Here is a 19,378-nt window from a genome sequence, read left to right as displayed (position 1 = left end):
AGGAAACCTGTGATCATGTGCGCCCCTCTGTCTGTAGGCTGTTAGGTTTAGTGCAGGGTTTTTGGTGGAAGTGTAATGACTGCATAAAGCCACGGGGGGGCGCAGGATGCGTCTGCAGCACAGGCTGCTCTGAAAGAAGTCTGAGCGACAGTTCAGTAAAGCGGCTTATACTTGTAGGTAAGTTCTGAACTTTTCTGGAGAACGTTTGAGCAGGAGCCTACACATAAAACCTTCGCCAGGAATTGGCGATACCTACAGGTGTGGGTTTTTAGGGGGCCTTCAATAACTGTTTCCAGGTGTGTGTGACGGAGACACTGCAGAGACCAGGTAAGATTGTACCGGAGTGAGTGAACGTTTTGTTTACCTTTTCACTGAGGCGACACAGTTTGCAGCATTTCATGACAAAGACTGTTTGAATGTCTCACAGAAAACACTACTGTGTGCTGTTGTGTTACAGTAGAATTTCTACTAGCCCCAGAAAGTGACATGTACTATTTTAACAGAAACACTGTAGCCCAGATTAGAGGTAATATTATACGGCTAAGTTTATGAACAAGGCAGTCCTCTCACTGACAAATGCCTTTAATGACTGAGGGTTGAACGGGAGTTCGGTGGGAGGAAAAATGAAGCTGGCCAAACTAAACACCTACAAGGCCGTTTTCTGAAAGTTGAATCATGAATTAAGCATCTAAACGGGGACACAGACGAACTGTTTGATGTTTTGCTTTCACAGGTTGTAAAACTGTAGAGGTAAAGGAGATTATCATTCAGAACGAGCAAATCCTTCACACAGAAACACGAGACGTTGCAGTCGTTTATGTGGGAGATGGAGTGGAGGGAGCCCTCAGCTAACTGTGATGCTGCCCGTTTAGAAGCACAGAGATGGATGGAGGTAAGAGCTTCTCACACGGCGGCTTCACCGAGGTTAAAGAAAAGATTACCTTAAGATGACCTTGAGATAATACAGAACTCTTTAGTATGTGTGCATAGAATGGCAGAATAATCCTCATTGCCTTTTCAGGAAAGTCATTGGTACAGTTTGTCAGATGCAAATTAAATCAGAATTTTGTAAAATCGTTTTGTTATGTAGACTAGTGTAAGAAACAGACAGAAACAAAGGTATCTTTGAACTCACCTCCTATCATCATCCTTCTCTTTACTTCTAGTCTTACTCTGATTTAGATACTTAATACAAGACTCTTAACTGTAGAGGTGGGCGATGTGGAAATATCACAATATTTGAAGAAATTTTACAGACTAACAATATGCGTCATGATATTTCAATCTTTTGAGGTTTAAAAACTTGATATCAGAATGCAGGTTGGAACAGAATATGTCATTTTGAAAAATACTATCAAAAACTATCAGTACAATTATTTTGTTTTACATACTGTGCTGCACTAAATCCACTTACTCAGGACTAATTATGCTCTCTTTGTAATGAAGTATGGAGCTGGTCAGTGCTCTTTTGAACACTGATGATGTCCATGATATGCCCAGAGTTCATATTGTGGCACACTGGTATAAATTTTCGTCATACAATAAAATATTGTCATATTGCCACAGTTCACGTGTATATAATCACTTCATTAATAGCACAGACAACATTCTGTCATATTGAGGCGAATTTACTTTTAGTCAGAAAGATATTTGAAGCATCTGCATAATGGTTGATTTAGCTCTCATCTCTCAAACTATGCCATGATTTCTCAAAACACAGTTCTTTCATGTTTGATCCCAAGTATTGAAAGTGGAACTGCTTTTTAAGTAACGTTACACTCTTTGCGTGGCTTATTCCATCAAATCATGTGATCCTCCTTTATCCACTTCATAAACACAAATGCTGTGGATTTTCCTGGCCCTGTGAATTCTTTTCTCAGCGGGAGATGGCAGGCCAGAGCACTGGCTGTAACTAAACAAATATTGTTCTTATTTCGTGAGGGGTGAATCTGAATGCTTTCACTGTGACATCAGCCCTTCACACTTACACACTGCTTCATTGTCATGGGCAGTGGGCCTTGGCAGGGCTGTTTCAGAGCAGCCTGGTGCTGATTGCTCTCCTGCATAGAAAGGTATGGTCCCTTCATTTGAATGATTAACAGGTTGCCAGGCGTGAGGGCACACTTAACAGAGCTGTAAGTGTGGGTATATGTGCTGGAGGAAAGGGCAGGTTGTTAAAGTGGGCTGAATGGTCTGGAGTCTGTCACATGCACACATTCCTTCCCCAGACTCCATGGTTGTGGCTTTAAACATTCCTGTTTTGCCTCAGTGATGGCTTTAGTTTGAAGGTTAGGACTGGTAATTAGTTAAGCTGCCAGAAACTATATAAGTGACTGATTTGAAATGAAACAAGCATAATTAGTGTTATGATTAAGAGGAAAAAATAGGAAAAATACTGTGTGTATTGATAAGCCCATCAGTTGGCATTAAGACGTTTGCTAGTGGTAAAAATATTCATCATGGTCTCTCAGTAACTTGGAGCCATTTACGTGGATTTCTGTTTTAGTTGTAGATGTAACTGTGATATTTGAACAATTTAAGAGTGACTTTTGGGAGAATTTAATCTATTTAATGTCTTAACTGCAAGCCAAACTATACTGACAGCTTAACTTATTTTGCTTGACAGCAGTTGTATAATTATGCGTCACCAAAACTAAGGAGCAGGAGTAATTTTGCAAAATTTATCTACTAATAAAGTTGAGAGTTTGAAGTATGAAAACTAAGTTGTTCAGTTCTGTATAACCTTACTTACTTACTATCTTTACATACTCTGACATTGTTCTTTGACATGTGCTTTTAATATTATACTTCTAAAGTTACATTTGAAATAGCTAGATTGCTAGAAAGTGTTTTACATTTGGCGTCAGCTTTCGTTAACATTCACTGTAGCCTGTGATTGCATAAGGATTAATATGCTTTGACCTGCTTAATGATGGGCTGCTTTGCATGTGTCCAGCTCAGAAAGCCTGGCAGCTCCTGTTGGTTTGAACAGAAGCTTTGTGTTGGGGTTGTCTGGTGCTAAAATGTAAGTGCTTGAGATTCGGGCCTTGCATCACATAACAGCTATTTACTACTGTCACACAAACTTGTCACCTTGAGCCTTTATTTGCACTGCTCATAGATTATATAATTGGCTTCAGCGGCAAACAGGTAAACTCAAAATGCAGCAGGACCCCTAAACCCCTAATAAGTTCACATTTAATGAAACCTTACCGTATTGTGATTTACGTCTTTTCATTACTGAATGAATTTGTTAAAAGAATGATTGAACTTGCCAATACATATTGTGTGATGTGCTATTGCTTTAGATGTTACAGTAAACTTTTAATATTTGTCTTAGTTTACTGTTGAACAAAAACATTTTAATACAGATTAGAGATAATGTAATATGGTAAGTCTGTGATCGAGCAGGTGACCACTTCATTGACTAAAATGCCTTTAATGCCTTTCAGGGGTTCTGAGAAGCTTATTATGAGGAATGTGTGTTGCTCACAGTCAACTCTGATAATAAACTAAAATGAATTATTATTCAGAAACTTGCTGAAAACAAAGGAAATTATAGTTATTCCAAAGTTATAGGAGTGAAGAATGGAAGCCATGACTTGCTAACAAGTCCTAGGCATTTAAGGGCATTTAAAAAGGGTACTGTTAAGTGCAAGATGTTTACCTTAAAATCATTTGTCCAATGTGACCTTCAGGTTCTTAGAGTGAGTCTCAAAAGACTGAGTAACAAAAAAACAGCTAACTCAAGACCAAATGTGTATTACATAGTCATTGTTTCTGGAATGACTGATACTGAAAACAGACAGTAGGGGTCAGGATTTCATGTCATTAAAACTACAGAATGCAGAGAGCCTGTTTGAACTTTGATTTATAGAAGTGTGAACTCATTTTTCAGGTTGATGCATACATAACAAATATATTAGCATGGTAGCTGTGTATATATATATTACATATATTACACAGTGGATTTAAATGGAATCAAGGATATTTTAGGCTTCAGTCTACAATTAAAATAGTGCATGCTCCAAATGTGAGCATATATCGCATTGGATTGTTAGTCCTTAGGAATGCCAAAACTAACCATGGACAAAAATCCCAGATTCTTTTCAGATTTTTTGTCCTGGGTTTGTAATTTGTAGTGTAACCAGATCTAGTGAGAGTAGCAGCAGGGGCCATACTTGAGGACTGCCTAGAATTTTGCTATTATTTTTGCTGTATTGTTTGTTGTCCTATGAAGCTGTGCATCTAATAGAAGACAACAAAGGAAGTGCGCCACGCTCAGAGGATTGTTAGCTAATGTCTGTTGATCCCAGCTTAGCCAGTTTTACCTGTTCCGCTCACTCAGGCTTTCTGAAACTGCCATTGGCCTGTGCACCTAAAAAATAGCCAACTTTTAACAAAAAAATAGCCAACTTTGAACAATGGTCATTTTTTAGCCATTGTTTTTAATTTGTGTGCTCCTGTGTTTGGTTTCTGTTGTGTAGGGAACTTATTTAAAATACATAACTGAAACTGAAAGTTTAATCTTTTAAGTTGGGACACTTTAAGTTAATAGAGTCATTTTTAACACAATAGATATCACAATGAATATTTTCCAGTTGTTTACTGATATTCTTACAAGTATTGTTTTGTATCGGAAGGTTTACAGAAAAATAAATTTAGATATGCAAGATGGTGTCTACATAAATATGCCTACATTTGCATATTTAAAAAAAATCTAGCTTTTGGATGCTGATTAGATTTATGAAATTATGAAATGAAATAGTATGTTTATTTCATTGTGAATGCACGCTCCAGAGGAAAACTATACACTATTATTATAAAATGTTTTTTAGATGACTTATTAATAGTATATAATTTGTTTTTAATCCAGTTATGAACAATATACTAGGAAATCCTTCTGTATTTTTCTTCAGAATAGGTTTTTAGAAGCTGATATTTGGTTCTGGATGTAAAGAAAAGCTTATTCTTAGATAAAAACATTATAAGATTGGCCCTCATGACCCATAAATCAGTCATAAATGGTCCTAAATCAGGCCCTGAACTGCATTACTCAGTGATATATCAGAAAACATGAACCAGTTGTTTGAATGGTGTTATTACTAAAGAAATATATATGTGCATGTTCTAGGTAAATTCATCAGGAAATAAGCTTTTCAGTGATATGACATAAGTGTGGGTGGACCTAAACATTCATTAAAGTTGCTTACCTTTGCAAAATACAGTTGGACACTAATTGACAAAAGATGCTGAAATAAAATGTATTTATGTTGAGGACTGTCATTTCTGCCAGTTGAGTTTTGCCTTAAGTAGGTTTTGGTTTGTAACAATCCTGTCCCATTTTCAAAAAAGTGATTTCTTGGACCCAATGACCTGTTCCTATTGTGACATTATTAAAACAATACAAATAAAATCTGAAACAAATAAAAAAATACAACAATCTGATACCAGCACTCTTGTTCTTTTACTTCTTTAATTTAAAGTCTATATATCTCACTCTGAGGAATTGGGGTCATTCTTTGTGCAAGGTAACAAAAGGCTGTAACCACATTCCACTTCAAAAGAGTATGTGAAAACATAAGAGAGGAAAAGAAAACACACAAAACAATGAAATAAGTACATAATAATTTAATATGTTAAATTAAAAATAGGCCACTTTATAATACATTGTTACAATTTTATGTGACTCTTTAAAAAAAAAAACAGTGTAAAGTATGGATTAATTATGTCTGGCTGATACCTTGTTCTTTAGCATCAGCGCTTGTATAGACCAGTGTATGGAGTTGGCGCATCACTATTCTTCATGAGACAAAACTTTTGCACATTCAAAAACAGCTTTTACTTTTTGGGGGACTGTGAAAGGAGCAGTATTTGTTATCGGATGACATTCACCAATGAGAGCATGTGTTTTAACCAGGGTGTAAACACAATGGGTACATGCTTCCCTGTGTGGGTAAGCAACAACAATGGGGTGCCTTTCCTCTATATCCTGCAGCAGTTGCTTGGGATCATTGGAAAGGCATGAGGCTAGCACTGTATGCTGTATTGTCACATTCTTCCAGATGCTCTTGTTTTCTGTGGTTTGGCTGCTGGGCTCCAGCCCTGTTTGCTGAAAGACTTTGAACAAAGTGAGGCAAACCCAAAATCTCACTCAAGAGCTTGTGCTCTACTGGTGGGCTGGCCATTTTAAGATAGGGACTTGAAGTCTGGAACGTTCCTCTAATTGCACATCTTACCTTCTCACTCAGTGGCTGTTGCTTCCTGTGTTTGTTCTCTCCATTCAGGCAGTCACTAAGAAGAAGTTTGGGAGCAGCAACTTCCGGAGTTCTCTGGAGAATGGAGTTCTTTTGTGTGAGTAAGTAATTCTATTTTTATTAGTGCAATCCTGTGGAAATGGTAGCTTTGAATTGTTTTTCTTTGTTTTAGCTATTTTCTTTTCAAAGTTTCAGCTATTCGAAAAGCAGTGGAGGGTTTGTTGGTTTGGTCCACTGTTGTTAACCACATAGAGACCATTCCCTCTGTTTTAACAACTGGTAAATAAGTCTGTTATCATGCAGTATATTGCATGCTTCAGCAATAATTATAAAGAGAAAAGATTATTTTAGTACAATGCATGGAAAGGATGGTGCAGTAAGTAATTTCCCCTACAGTACGTTTAACATACGTTATTCCACTCAGTCAAAGGCGGCAGTTTTTTCTCTTTAAATTGGCATTTAAATTAGGAATTCCTGAAATTGCTGTAGAACCTCTTGCTTTCATAGTATGATAAACATGCATGCTTTAGTGGGTGTGGTGTTTTAGTTTTGGTAGCGGTGGTGGTGGTGTTGTTTCAATGGCTTTTCTCCTGTTGTACCAAACACTGTCCTACCCCTTCCAGTAATTCTTGACTGCGACTTGAAAAGCGTCATGTTTTTTCTCCTAGCGTTTAGGCATACATTAGAACAAAGCTTAAGCAAAAATCCATGCCAGCAAATAAAAAATAAGACAGGGGACAGTGTTTAATGGACAGCTGTGATTATAAGTGTTATACAGAGACATGCTGTAAGTGTGGAAGATGAAGCTGGGTGAGTCTGTGTGTAGGGGGGCAGGGTTACTCAGTGGTAGTGCAAGCTCAGGGCTTTTAGCTCCATTTATGAACCTGACTGGATGGTTCTGAGCTGACGCGTGGGCAGCAGTACCTCTGGATCGACACACTGGTGTCAGATGAGTGACTCAGCAGCCTAATGATGAGCTCCGTCCATTACAGAGTCTCACTGCACCCTTTTTTGAACCCTGTGCTGCACAAAGCCTGCTGCTTAATTATAGTCTGCACTGAGCCAGTAACTCTGCTGTTTCCATACTACAGAATAACAGAATGGGTGTACTGCATGAAGGCACTACCATTCTGGATCTAACATTAACCACTTTTATCCATATAAAAGTACAAAATGGAAAAGAACAGTACAAAAAATCACATAACCTTTCATTAATTTAATCTGTAGTCAGAACGGCAAATTATTAATTCTTTAGTGTCAGGAAGAAAAGCAGCAAACATATATTTAACAGGAAGTTATATGGAAGCCTTAATAACTAAATATAATATCTTATTTTTAGTATTTAGTATGCCCACACTTCGCCTTTATTACAGTGGCCATTCTTTTCAGAAGGCTTGCTTTTAGTTTTTTATAGAAATATGCAGGGATTTCTTTCTACACCACCAAAGTTCAGTCTCAGAAGCTGGTTTAGCATTTTCTGCTTCTCATCTCAAGTAATCCCAAAAACATTCAGTGATGTTGTGGTCTAGACTATAGGCTGGACAGTCCAGTTGTTCTGAGAACAGCAGCAGCTACTTTGTTTAATTTGCAAATGTTCTTTTTTTTCAGTTACAGCTTCTTGACAACTATACATCCTTTTAGACTTACAGTGCTGAGTTATCTTCTCACACTGGAAGGATGAACCGAAACACACAATGGATTTTTTTCAGATAGCAAGAGTGGAGCTTGATTTTCTCCTCTTTCTCAAAGATGAAAACTTTAAGTACTGTTTGTCTGATGCTGACCGTTTTGGTTGTCTATCAAGTTGAATCAGGTGATTTGAGGAAAGAATTAGATAAAACTATGCAGGGCAGGAGGTCCCCAGGTGCAGGATTACAAAACACTCATATGAATATTGCTTGTCATCCAATATACAGTTTACATTTTCCAACAAATATGGCTTGTACCTATTTCCCCCACAAGACTAGCCATGTTGGAAGCAAGCTCTTCTTGGCTACAGCGTGTTTCAACAGAAGCTCGCCTCTTTCCTTTCAGATCACATGATGACTTTGTAAACCAAAGACGTGTTAAGCATTAAAAGTCATAAACAGTTTGCACATGCACCTTACTGCTGTTTGTGTTCACAAGGAGATTCACTATGTTCATTCTTTTTCTCCCTTCAGTCTAGTTAACAAGATCAAGCCTGGCATTATCAAGAGAGTTAACAGGCTTTCCACACCTATTGCTGGCCTTGTAAGTTCCTGTTTTTTTATTGTGTTTTAAATATGGAATGCATTGTATGTCTCTCCAAGCACGCCCTGTTTCATCCAGTGAGGTATAACCAAATAGTTTTGAACCACCTGCAACAACTTACTGGACAAAAATGCGGAAATATTATGTACCTCCCTTGGTGTGAACAGCAGAATTATCTAATTTGATAACTGAATTCTGGCCTCCCCAAACATGACTCAGTAGCCATAAGCAAAAAACCTCCTTAATATATTTTAGAAAGGGGAGCTTACACAGTTTGTCTGCCTCTTAGTAAGAGACATAGCTGGTGTGCAGAATTGCAAGGTGGTGCAGAGAATGAGGAACAACATAGTTATCTGTTGCTGCTGCTGTCATTTCAGTTACACACTTTATACTCACATTTTACATAAATGTAATCCAGCCGCTTGAGTCAAGCTCTGCATGTACTGAGACTTCTTGGCCTTAACTGCAGCAAAGCATGCAAGCTCATTTAGTGCCCATTACCCTTTAAAACAGCGGGATATTTACCAAGGTAAATCTGGATAAGCATCTCCATGTCCAACAAGTATTACAGTGGTATTTCCGTGTGATGGTTCCAAACTTGAAATTTACTGAGTATAAACTTTCAGCTGAGGATTAAAATGGCAGTGTCCTTGCAAAGGCATGCTAAAGAAAACATTTCAAAACATTCCCAATTTGGTAGATATTTTTGCTGTAGTAAAGTTGCTGTTGAATGGCTTTGTGTTGAGTGCTGTACTAAAACAGAAACATGCATCAAGTACACAGTGACATCTATACAGCTTTATTTATGAACGGTAAAGTCTATTTTTTCCTGAAACCATATGAGCACCATTATAGTCATGTCTGTTTACCACTGTTGTACACTATTTCATTCAAATATGAAGGCTTTAAATCTGGTATAACCAAGGCTCATTAGGGCAGGAGTGGAATTCTGTGGTTTAGTGGACTATTTACTGACTTTGGCTTGGGGTTCCTTCACTCTATCCACTGTTTAGTTTCAGTTTGTCCATGGATCAGTTTTCCATAGAGTGCTCCATGTTCCATCAAACCTCAGAGTTGTGGTTTTCCTCTCTGTCCCACTGGATAGCTGATCCTCTTTTTAACAATCTGGAGAGGAAACCTACACTTGTGTGGTGTGCTGCTTGGCCACATTAGAAAATTTTGTCTTTGCATTGAGGTTGAGCTGAGGGATGACTGCCGGGGCTTGGAGCTCTGTAAACAAGCTATAATTGAGCTGGGTGGCTATATCTGAACCAGGCCTTGCAACAAGGAATAGGGAATTGGCAAAAAGGATTATTTTATTAGACTTTTTCCATAGACCACCAAACTTCTTTATTCCAAAATAAAACAAAATTGACAGACAGACACAGATAGATAGATAAGCTGTACACTGTATACCTTATAGGGGAATTGTTCTGATTCAGCGTAATTTAATTGTCGACATTTAAACATCATAACATCATTGTAGAGAAATTTACTGGCTCAGTTTCTTTACAGTGGTGATTTTTTTTTCTGCAATGCTAATGATGGTAAAATAAATAAATAATAAATAAATTATATATATATATCAAACTGTTATAAAACAATGTCTCAACAATGTAACTGTTTTGTATAATAACTTTCTATGATTGAGCTTCTAGAGGCATTAAACGCTTCAGACGTTTAGTTCTTGTCACCACAACTATGAACAGTTCCGACTTGGTAAATTTCTCTAGAATGCCGAATTACACATCAAACCACTCTGAATCACTTTGTTTACATCTTTATGATTTTATTGTGCAGAAAATTTGAAAAATCACACAAAATCAACCCCATGCGACTGTTCTGTCATTCAATCTTAAGCAGGCTGAAATTATATACATTTGGCTTAACTAGATGGCTGCTGAATAATTACTTTCAAGTGGTTGACATTCCTGGGGGGAGTCTTGATAGTTTTGTGGGGGATTATAATTATTGGATGGGCTCAGCATTTTTGACAGGATTATGTGCACCGGCTACAAAGTCAGTGAGATACTTTCAGTATCATTATCTCTGCATGATTTGGGGCTGAGTATTAATTGTGAACATGGCAAAACCAGTCTTGGCTTCAGATGTTAGGCCTGCTGGAGTTTGTTAAAAAGGATCACTCTGTGTGTTAAACGAGGCATTCATCTATGCAGATTTTTAACAAATGCCTCATCTCTACTAATTAAACCATTCCATTTTTATTTGCTCGTCCAGTTTGGGAGTGGCATGATGGAGTGTGACTAAAAAAATCCTAGTAAGAAACTGATGAATACATAAATGGTTTTAGCGTAATCTTGTTAGCAATGACTAAAGAGTGTTACTGTGCTTATTAGAGAACAGAGGAATGCATAAAACATGCATGGTTCAGCTAATACGGTAGTATTATTGCATTTGTACACTCATGCCTTTAGACAGTATGCAGTCAGTTACTTGCTCTGCAAGCAGGTGACAACAAATAGTGTTAAAGTATGAACTTCCTTGGATATTTTTGTTTGTTTAAAGCTATCAACACTAATTAGAATAAAGTATCTGAGGAATGGAGCATAATGGTTTACTGTAAACACTGTTGATACTAGGTCTTTATGTCCTGCTCGCAGAATATAACTCTTTCCCTTCAACCTTCGTGAAGGACCATGACCCTTGCCCACCGTGGCAGGGCAGGACCTTTGACAAAGAGTAACAGATGGAAGATTTACATTACTTTATAAGCAAGTAGAGTCTGATTCGAGAAGTTAACTCTGCGTTGCCATCTGCTAATAAGCATGTTGATGCATAAATATAGACCAAAGCACCCCATGATTATTTCAGACCACGTTAAAACCATACACACAGGCAGGGAAGAGTTGGTTTGCACAGGTTTAATGTGATATACAGATGGTCAAAACAAACTAAAAAGAGATTTAACATGCTTTCTGTGTTAAAGTGCGCATGTAGCTTAATGCGCTATAAAAATGCATTAAGTGTAATTAAGTGTACCTAATGTGTGCATGCAACTGAAACAGAAATTTCTTTAATGCATGGAACCCCTCCGCTCCTTTAGAACAATTGCTTGAGGGGGGAAATAGTTTGAAGTTTCAGTCATCTGTCCTCCGTGTCATAGCAACCACGTCTCCAAAATAATCCACCCCTGCTGTTGCCGCAGGTATGCTACAGCGAGTGACAGTTTCTGGGTGTGAGAAGGGAGAGTACACTTGAGTTTGCGTGTGTATGAGAGGGGGCAGGGCGGGTGACGGAGGCTGTGTGATTGCTTTGCATGTCTGGGGGAGGGGACTTGCTGCTTATGCTTAGCTCTGCCTCAGTGGCAAACTTGTTTTGTCACAGGTAGAGGGACAGATCAGTCACAGAAGCCCTGCCTTCTTGGTATAGTGTCACTTTATTTGCCACCTGAAGCACTTCCTCTCCACCCCCCTGAGCTCACAGGAGGTCTGAACTTTGGTTGCAATGATTTCTGGACTGTGTGCCCAAAGAATTCTTGTGTGATTACAGTCTGACTCAGAAGCTGGGTACATATTCTCTGTCGACAGGACAACGTCAACATCTTCCTGAAGGCTTGTGCCAGGCTAGGACTTAAAGAAGCCCAACTCTTCCATCCAGGAGACCTGCAGGACCTATCCACACGTGTAACTGTTAAGTAAGTTTTGATTTCCTTGAAATATTGTTCTGTTAAGTGTATCTAATGAGTTTGACCCTCTGCCAAGGTTAAAAAAATGCTGTCACTGTGTAGAAGAGTACTTGAGTACTGTTTATGGTTCAAGGTATGTTGTTTTTGACAGATAGTCCGTGCTGCCCACATGCCTGTGTAAAATGATCCGGTGTTACTGACCCTTGGTTTAAATTTAACTGAACCCATTATCAAATCTACGACCCCACAGCGGGAGTCCTTGTGTGGAACAGATCAGTTTTGAAAGCTTGAGTAGGAGGTGTTGCAGTGTTTGTCACTTGAGCTTTTTAAATCCATCCCTAATTGTGTAATAAACCTCATTTTGTTTGAAAAGGAAAACGATCATTAAATGAAGCAGAAATGAGGTTTCTTACACTGGCCATGAAGCTCTAATAAAACTGCAGCAGTTAGATTGAGAGGTCAAAACTCTGCACTGTTACTGACTACACTTTAGAGAGATGCCGATGAATTTAAAGACTGCCTCAAATATCAGATAGTTCTGCATGTGCGCATTACTTCACGCTACTCTAGCTTCAGTGTTTTTGATTTGCTCCTCACCCGAGACTGGGGTGAAACGGACACGGCATGTTGAACAACCTGTTCAGTTTTTTCACAGGTGTGTCTTTGGGAGGCTGTGGTTTTGAGCTTCGCCAGTCTCGCTCTGACATGTTCACTGTAACAACAAATCAAAAGCAGAGCAAGCACTATCAGCAGTTTGAAGAATGCGACCGATTATCTTTTGTTCACATTTTTTAAATTAGTCTGTCTTTCATGATATGATGTGTTCTGGTCAAGTTTTGTTGAGCCCTGGCACGCAACCACCGGTATCAGTCTTAGCAGTGTTACATGTCTGAAACATTCCTGTATCACCAACAGGTTGCATTGCTACTGTGTTATGAATTTGCAGCTATAATAATATATCAAAATGGTCAGTGTAAATATATTTAATTTTATCATGATAAATTGCATCACGGGATACCACAATATGCTTTTCTGAACATATTGTGAATATTTAAAATACTCAAACACTGAACAACTGAATGTTTCATTACAAATAAAGCATAATTAGATCTGTTTAATTGAATTTGATTCAGCACAGTGCCCTTTGAACCCTTGCAAGGAAAAACCTAAAGCATAGTTTAGCTTTTTAATGTGAAAAGTTCAAAATAAAATTGAAAACAAACAAACCAAAAAACATTTTGTCGTTCTTCAGTTTTTGACATAATATGAAAATGTCTGTTGCCCTGTACATTGTGTGTAAATCACATTTTATGTTAAAAGTAAAGTATGTTTTTTCCTTCTCCTGTAAAGTTTTATATATATATATATATAGTTTATCCATATAAACTATGTATATGACAGTTTATATGGATATTTATTTACAGGTTTGACTGAGTAGCAGGCATAATAGCATTTTGCTTTTTGGATCAACAAATTCATTTATTTTTTCGTTGTGTCTTCATCTCTTCAACATAAGTGAGAGTGCGATCACAACTGTGAGCTGAGGTTTAACACAGCCAGCTTTACTGCATGACTGTAACCATGCCACACCCTCCTTGCCCTAGCAACCTTACTGATCAGCCAGAGTTTGCTCCCTGTGGTGTGTGTGAGTGAGTGTGTGCGCATGCGTGGGTGGTCTGTCCACTGTCAGGCATTCATCAGTGCACACAGTATATTCTAAATTTAGAATGTAAAGGTCAGTTTTTTGATAGTGGATGGGGTGGGATTGAGACTTGATTACTGGGAGGTTTTTTATAGCTAGTCTTTTTTTTTTTACATGAGCACTTCCAAGAGCTTGCTTTTGTTTACACCTAGTTGACAACTTATTAATTGTGCTTTGGACTGAATATTTTAGAAACTGGAAGCTTGGAAAAGACCATGTACGTGGTTATTAGGGATGCTTTTAAGTGTGCTGCTGCTGTTTGGATGATACACCTTTAAACAACCACATAAAATGATTGGATTATGTTGAAGATTTACATGCATAATGTATTCAGAAACTGTTTGAATAGGTGCTTTTATGTACATGACAAATCCACATTGACAGTGTGCTTTGCACTTTTGACTTTGGCTAGAGCACACAAAAGTAATTTCTGTAATACTCCAGTTCTCAGTCAGTCAGTGAAATGAGAGTTTTACAGGCCTTTTTGTTGCTTCATGTGTAGTGACTGCTGTCACACAGAAGACAACGTGAAGAGCTGTTAAGTGGTCTGAGATAAGCAATGACTCATTCATTATTACTCATCAGACCATGAAAAGTAAGTGTCTCATGGAGACCAGTAGCTCCTAAGCTTCAGCTTATTGGGTTCTCCTCAGCAGAGTCCTACAGATGTTCAGCTTGATATTTGTTTTATATCAGTTCTGTAAAATGGGTGACAGCATGCTGGGCGTGAACTCAAGCAAACTTGTTAGACGTAAATAAGAAAAGAGCTGAAAATGTGCATTTGTGCTGTTAGTGAACTGTTTCATATGTAGGATGTAGGGTAAAATGCTTTAAAGACTGACTAATGGACAAAATATATATTTATTAGTTCTGTTTATTGGTTCTCTTTAGTTTATTAGTACTTTTCTTTCACCTGTTTGGCTGAATAAACTAAGAATCTTTTTTGCGATTATTCACCCTCAGTACCTTATGGATGTTGTTGTTGTTGTTGTTGTTGTTGTTGTTGTAGCTGATAATCATGAACAAAAGGAGTCTTTTATGTTCAGGATGCATTGATAGTGGTGTCTTCTCACATGGTAAATCTAGTTTTTGTTTTAACACTGAGAAATTGACATTACCTGGACTATGGACTGCACATATCTTGATGGAATGTCTGATCACAGTCATACTAAATCATAGTTCAGAGACTTAATTGTTGGTTGTCATAGCAATGGTGCATAAGTAAGCAGTCCTATGTGAACTTTGCGCTTGGCTCACTGCTGTAGTATTGCAGTCGCTGCCCACTGTGCATATTGTCTCGTTACCTGACGTTGCGTAATATTGATAAAGAATGTTCTCGCATGCTTCATTCTAATAAAAATATCTTGCGCAATAAGTCAGACAGTTAAATATTTCATCCAGTGAGTCAGGATGAAACTCTTGAATATTGCTCACTTTTTCCGCATACTTTTCCATTTAATCTTTCTTCATGTTCATGGCTCTGCAGTTTGTTTTAAAAGCTTTGTCAAAATCAGTAACAAAAGTAATTATACATGAAAGCCAAGTAGATATAGGCTTTCTGTATATAAGAAATACGTTGTATCATATATGCTAATTGAAATTTACTGTCATTCTTACTGCATCACTTTATGCAACCCTACAATCCAAAGTGTGCCCTATTACCCAGAGTTATGAAGGATCAATGGATTTCAGGATTACAGCAGGACGTTGCAGCTCCATTGTACTGATCTACAGCAGTAACCTCTTATAATTCAGGATTGTTCAATAGAGAAACCATAGTCACCACGTACTTTAGAACAACCCATTCTCCGTTGTATCTCCTTGAGTCAAGTCGATTGCATGAAGCTCCATCATGTGCAGTACCTGTGTGATGAAGTGGCAGTTTTTGTCATGAGATCAGTTGTTGCCTATTATTAAAAATGACTATTTTTTGTTTACTTGTCACATGTACTAATTTAGGGTATATGTAATTTAAAAAAGTAAGATTATTTTAAAAAGTTCTACTTTAGTTTTTAGTTTTGTTCTGAAAGTTGGAAAAGTACAGTACTTAAGGGTTACATCACTGCTTCACACCTACAGTTAGTTTTCAGCAATGGTTTAACAGCACAGACTCACAATGCAGTTAGCCACAGGTTCACCACTTGAAGCTTTTACTTCACTTGAAGTTAGTGTTTGTCTAAGTTTCATGGTTTGTCTGCGCTAGGTTTGAACTTTACATTCATTTCATTTTCAGATTATTTTAAGTGAGTTCTGTTGCTTCAGAGGCATTTAAAGTATTGAAAATGCGGGCTAGATCTAAAACAAAGGACAGTTGCCACCATGAATGCTCTGTTTGCTCTTTGGGTGTGTGGTGCTGGATGGCAGTCACTATCACAAGCACTGATGTAATTGTCTGCCACACAATTGTGAAAGGCACGATTATGGTGAACAGCATATCAGTAAACTCTCTTCTGTGCGAATGGGCCGTACCATAAACAGAGACACAAGGGTGGTGTTTGTGCTTCTGAACTGAAGTGCCAGTCTCAGTTTACTTATGAATAGTAGCAGTGAAGAAGCTGAGAGGAATATCTCTTTGGGATAAATGAGTCACTTCACAGCTGATTTTCCCTTTAAAACCTGTCTTTCATATCAGGCCAAGCTATGAGCTGTGAGGTGAGTTTGGTTCACATTTAGTTAAAAATGATTTATGCTGGGGACAAATGCCTTGATCAGCATTTGTTTGTGCTAATCAGGGAACATTCTTTAGCAGCTGAATGTTACTGAGCTGAGCTGGGAGGTCTTAATTGCTCAGGTATGCATGTTCATACACACCCTCTCATGTTCAGCGTTTATGAATAAATGACTACATAGAAATTTATTCTAGATGGAGGTGTGGACGTTTCACACACAGTCCTTCCCATCTATTGTCAGGATGTCATTGATGCATTGTCTAAAAGGGCTTGGTGAGGTTTGGTTGGTCTTTATATAGAGCACTGACATTATATAGATACTGAGAATGGGTGTTACACTTGAAATACAGACAACGCAGAAAGTATTGTGCAATGGGAAGCATTAGTATGGAATGTATTTTCTATTCTGCGCAAGTAGATGGTCTGTTTCACCTGTAGAGTGTACTCTTCAACATAAAGGCACTAAATGGGTTCTTTGGAGCAATCCCATAGAAGAACCACATGGCTCCCTAAAAAACAAGACTAAGTAAAATGAAACACGCAGTTATACAGTTTTTAATAATATTAGCAAGCTTTCACCACTGGATTAAAGTCTATTAATGGTTTATACCACTGTATTCACCAGTGCAGATTCTGTTGGCATCTTAAGGGGTAGAGAGCTTTGACTTTTTTTTTTTTTGACTATTTAGCAATGCTGCTTGGGTGGTTTTCCCAGTTGATTCTCACATGCCCGTGGAAGCATGTAACAGTTCAGCTGTGGGTAGGCTGTCTTTGGCCCAGCACAGGTTATGAGAAAGTAACGGTGTAAATACAAGGTGTTCTGTGTCACAGACATACCTTTTCACCATGAAAATGGAACACAACTGAGTGCACTTCATCAACGCTTTGACATGTGCTTCTCATTTATCAAATGTATATCATTACTGTCACGCAAAAACCTTGTATCACCATTTTTGTTATTTTTACTCAGCTTCAAAACTCCATTTGCCTTTTGCATTGTGTGAATATTTCATGATGAATAGACTAATAGAAATGAGGCGAAATTACTTAGAATAAAATCTTGTTACATTAACTTTCATTACAAGTTAAGAATGTTTTTCTTTTCCTGTACAGTTATCGTTTTGGAGATACAAATTTTCGTTCCGACAGTGGTGATATGATCATGTTTGTTCCCATTGTGAGCGTACGTGACTTTTTCAAAGTTTACTGTTGTAAACTTTTATGTCTATGAAGTCATAAAAGGAAGTGTTAATGTTTTTGTGGGGGTTCAAGTCAGTATATTTCACCCTAATATACATATAAATAAATCAAAAACTAGCAAGCAGTGTATATAATAGTAGCCCTGCTACTGTGTGTATATATAATAACATGCACCCAGACCACTGTGTGCGTATATATAATAAAATAGCCGATGTATTTCTTTAAAAAAACATTTGGAACAGGCACTCCATTTGCATTCACATTTGCCTTTGTTCTGACCAAACATCTGAAGTAGATGTAGAAACAAGGATAGGTTTAGACTGTACAACTAAAGCAAGCTCTGTTTCAGGCACCTAAGAAATCTGCTATTAAGAAAGTGTCTAAGGATGGTCGTGTTTTGCAAAAAAGTACCATATTAGTGTTTTTTAGTATGTTTAACTAATAAAATCTGTTTGTAAAACCTGGCAAACATTACTTCTGACTTTCCCTAGGTTTCCTTTACAAGAGAAGAGAATCTTCTTCATGATCTTGGTTGGCAGGACATATGAAAGCATTGCAGCTCAATAGTTAATAAGTAGGTACTAGTGCAAGTGAATTATGAATAACCTCTATACCAGCTTTGGCTGTTAAATCCAGAAGGTTTTTAGAGAGGAAGGATACTTGTCTGTCTGTACCTGTGCCTTACTTGTGCCTTGTAATAGACATGGTTTTGACATATGGTAGAATACACATATGTACCTGTGTGTCTAGCCTTACTTATCACTGTTTCATAAGCAGTACCAACGATACCAGTTTTATCAGATCACATCTGAAATGTAAACATGAAGTAGAAGACTGTTATTGTCACGGTTTGTTGTTTCAGTTAGAGCTGTATGGTTGACCCAAATCATTCTTTGTCGAATACTGTCAAAGTCTGAAATACTGTGAAAAAATCTCTACTGAATTTGACTGGGATTTTAAAATAAATACTTTAAAAAGTTACTGTGTGGCTATGAAACAGCAGAACACTGGGCCTAATTCCCCAATTGTTTTTAAGGAGAAATTTCTTAAAACCCACTTGTGCAGTTTTCATGAAGATTCTGACTTCTATCAGTGTTTACTTATTTGGGATTTGTTTATAGGTAAGAACAGAATCTACACACACCCAAGAGCACAAAGGCGCAAACAATTCTGTAGTTTAAAAACACGTCATTAATCTGATACAGACTTTTTCTTAGGGCCTTTCTCAAGAATATAAAAAAAAAAACCTTAGGAAGACATTGGTGAATTAGGCCCATAGATTCTTGTCTTTTCATATCTCTCTTTCACATGAGCAAACAGCTGATCATGTGGAGCCACAGACTAGCCCCTAGGATCTGTGAGCAGAAAGCTCTCCATTATCCTGCACTCACTGCCCTGAGGAATTCTTTGGCTTTTGTAGAACTCTTAAATTAGCATTAGGTAATCAGTGCCGATGTAGTTTGTTCCTGAAATTCCCACTCCAGTGCCACCATAAATGTGGACTTTGTTCTGACCTGAGAGGATTTTTTTTCCGCTTTCGCCACTTTTATTGGAGCAATAAATCTGTATGATCTGGTTGGGTGAACACCATTGTTGAATTCACTTCAGTGCACCTGTTGTACTGGTTCACTTACTTGTGAAAAGCCACAGGCTACTGAACGCCATCATCATT

The 19,378-nt window shown here is 37.8% G+C and overlaps 1 protein-coding gene across 11 annotated transcripts in view; it reads left to right on the top strand.

The window, feature by feature from the left end:
- Nucleotides 1-183: 183 nt before the first annotated feature.
- lmo7a (LIM domain 7a) overlaps nucleotides 184-19,378 on the top strand; it is a 47,050-nt gene continuing 27,855 nt past the window's right edge. For 4 of the 11 annotated variants that reach the window (XM_036565575.1, XM_036565586.1, XM_036565567.1 and 1 more), the window contains exons 1-5: nucleotides 188-327; nucleotides 734-892; nucleotides 6,288-6,358; nucleotides 8,420-8,489; nucleotides 12,038-12,144. In XM_036565575.1, the coding sequence (XP_036421468.1) occupies nucleotides 818-892; nucleotides 6,288-6,358; nucleotides 8,420-8,489; nucleotides 12,038-12,144 (323 nt within the window). In that variant the 5' untranslated portion in view covers nucleotides 188-327; nucleotides 734-817. Of the gene's footprint in view, nucleotides 328-733; nucleotides 893-6,287; nucleotides 6,359-8,419; nucleotides 8,490-11,819; nucleotides 12,145-19,378 lie in introns of those variants that run through there. The other 7 variants (XM_036565637.1, XM_036565617.1, XM_036565608.1 and 4 more) reach the window with 5 other exon arrangements.

The sequence above is a fragment of the Colossoma macropomum genome, unplaced genomic scaffold (assembly GCF_904425465.1).
Source record: "Colossoma macropomum unplaced genomic scaffold, Colossoma_macropomum, whole genome shotgun sequence".
In the NCBI taxonomy this organism is placed as follows: Eukaryota; Metazoa; Chordata; class Actinopteri; order Characiformes; family Serrasalmidae; genus Colossoma; species Colossoma macropomum.
This window is presented reverse-complemented; position numbering and strand designations above follow the sequence as displayed.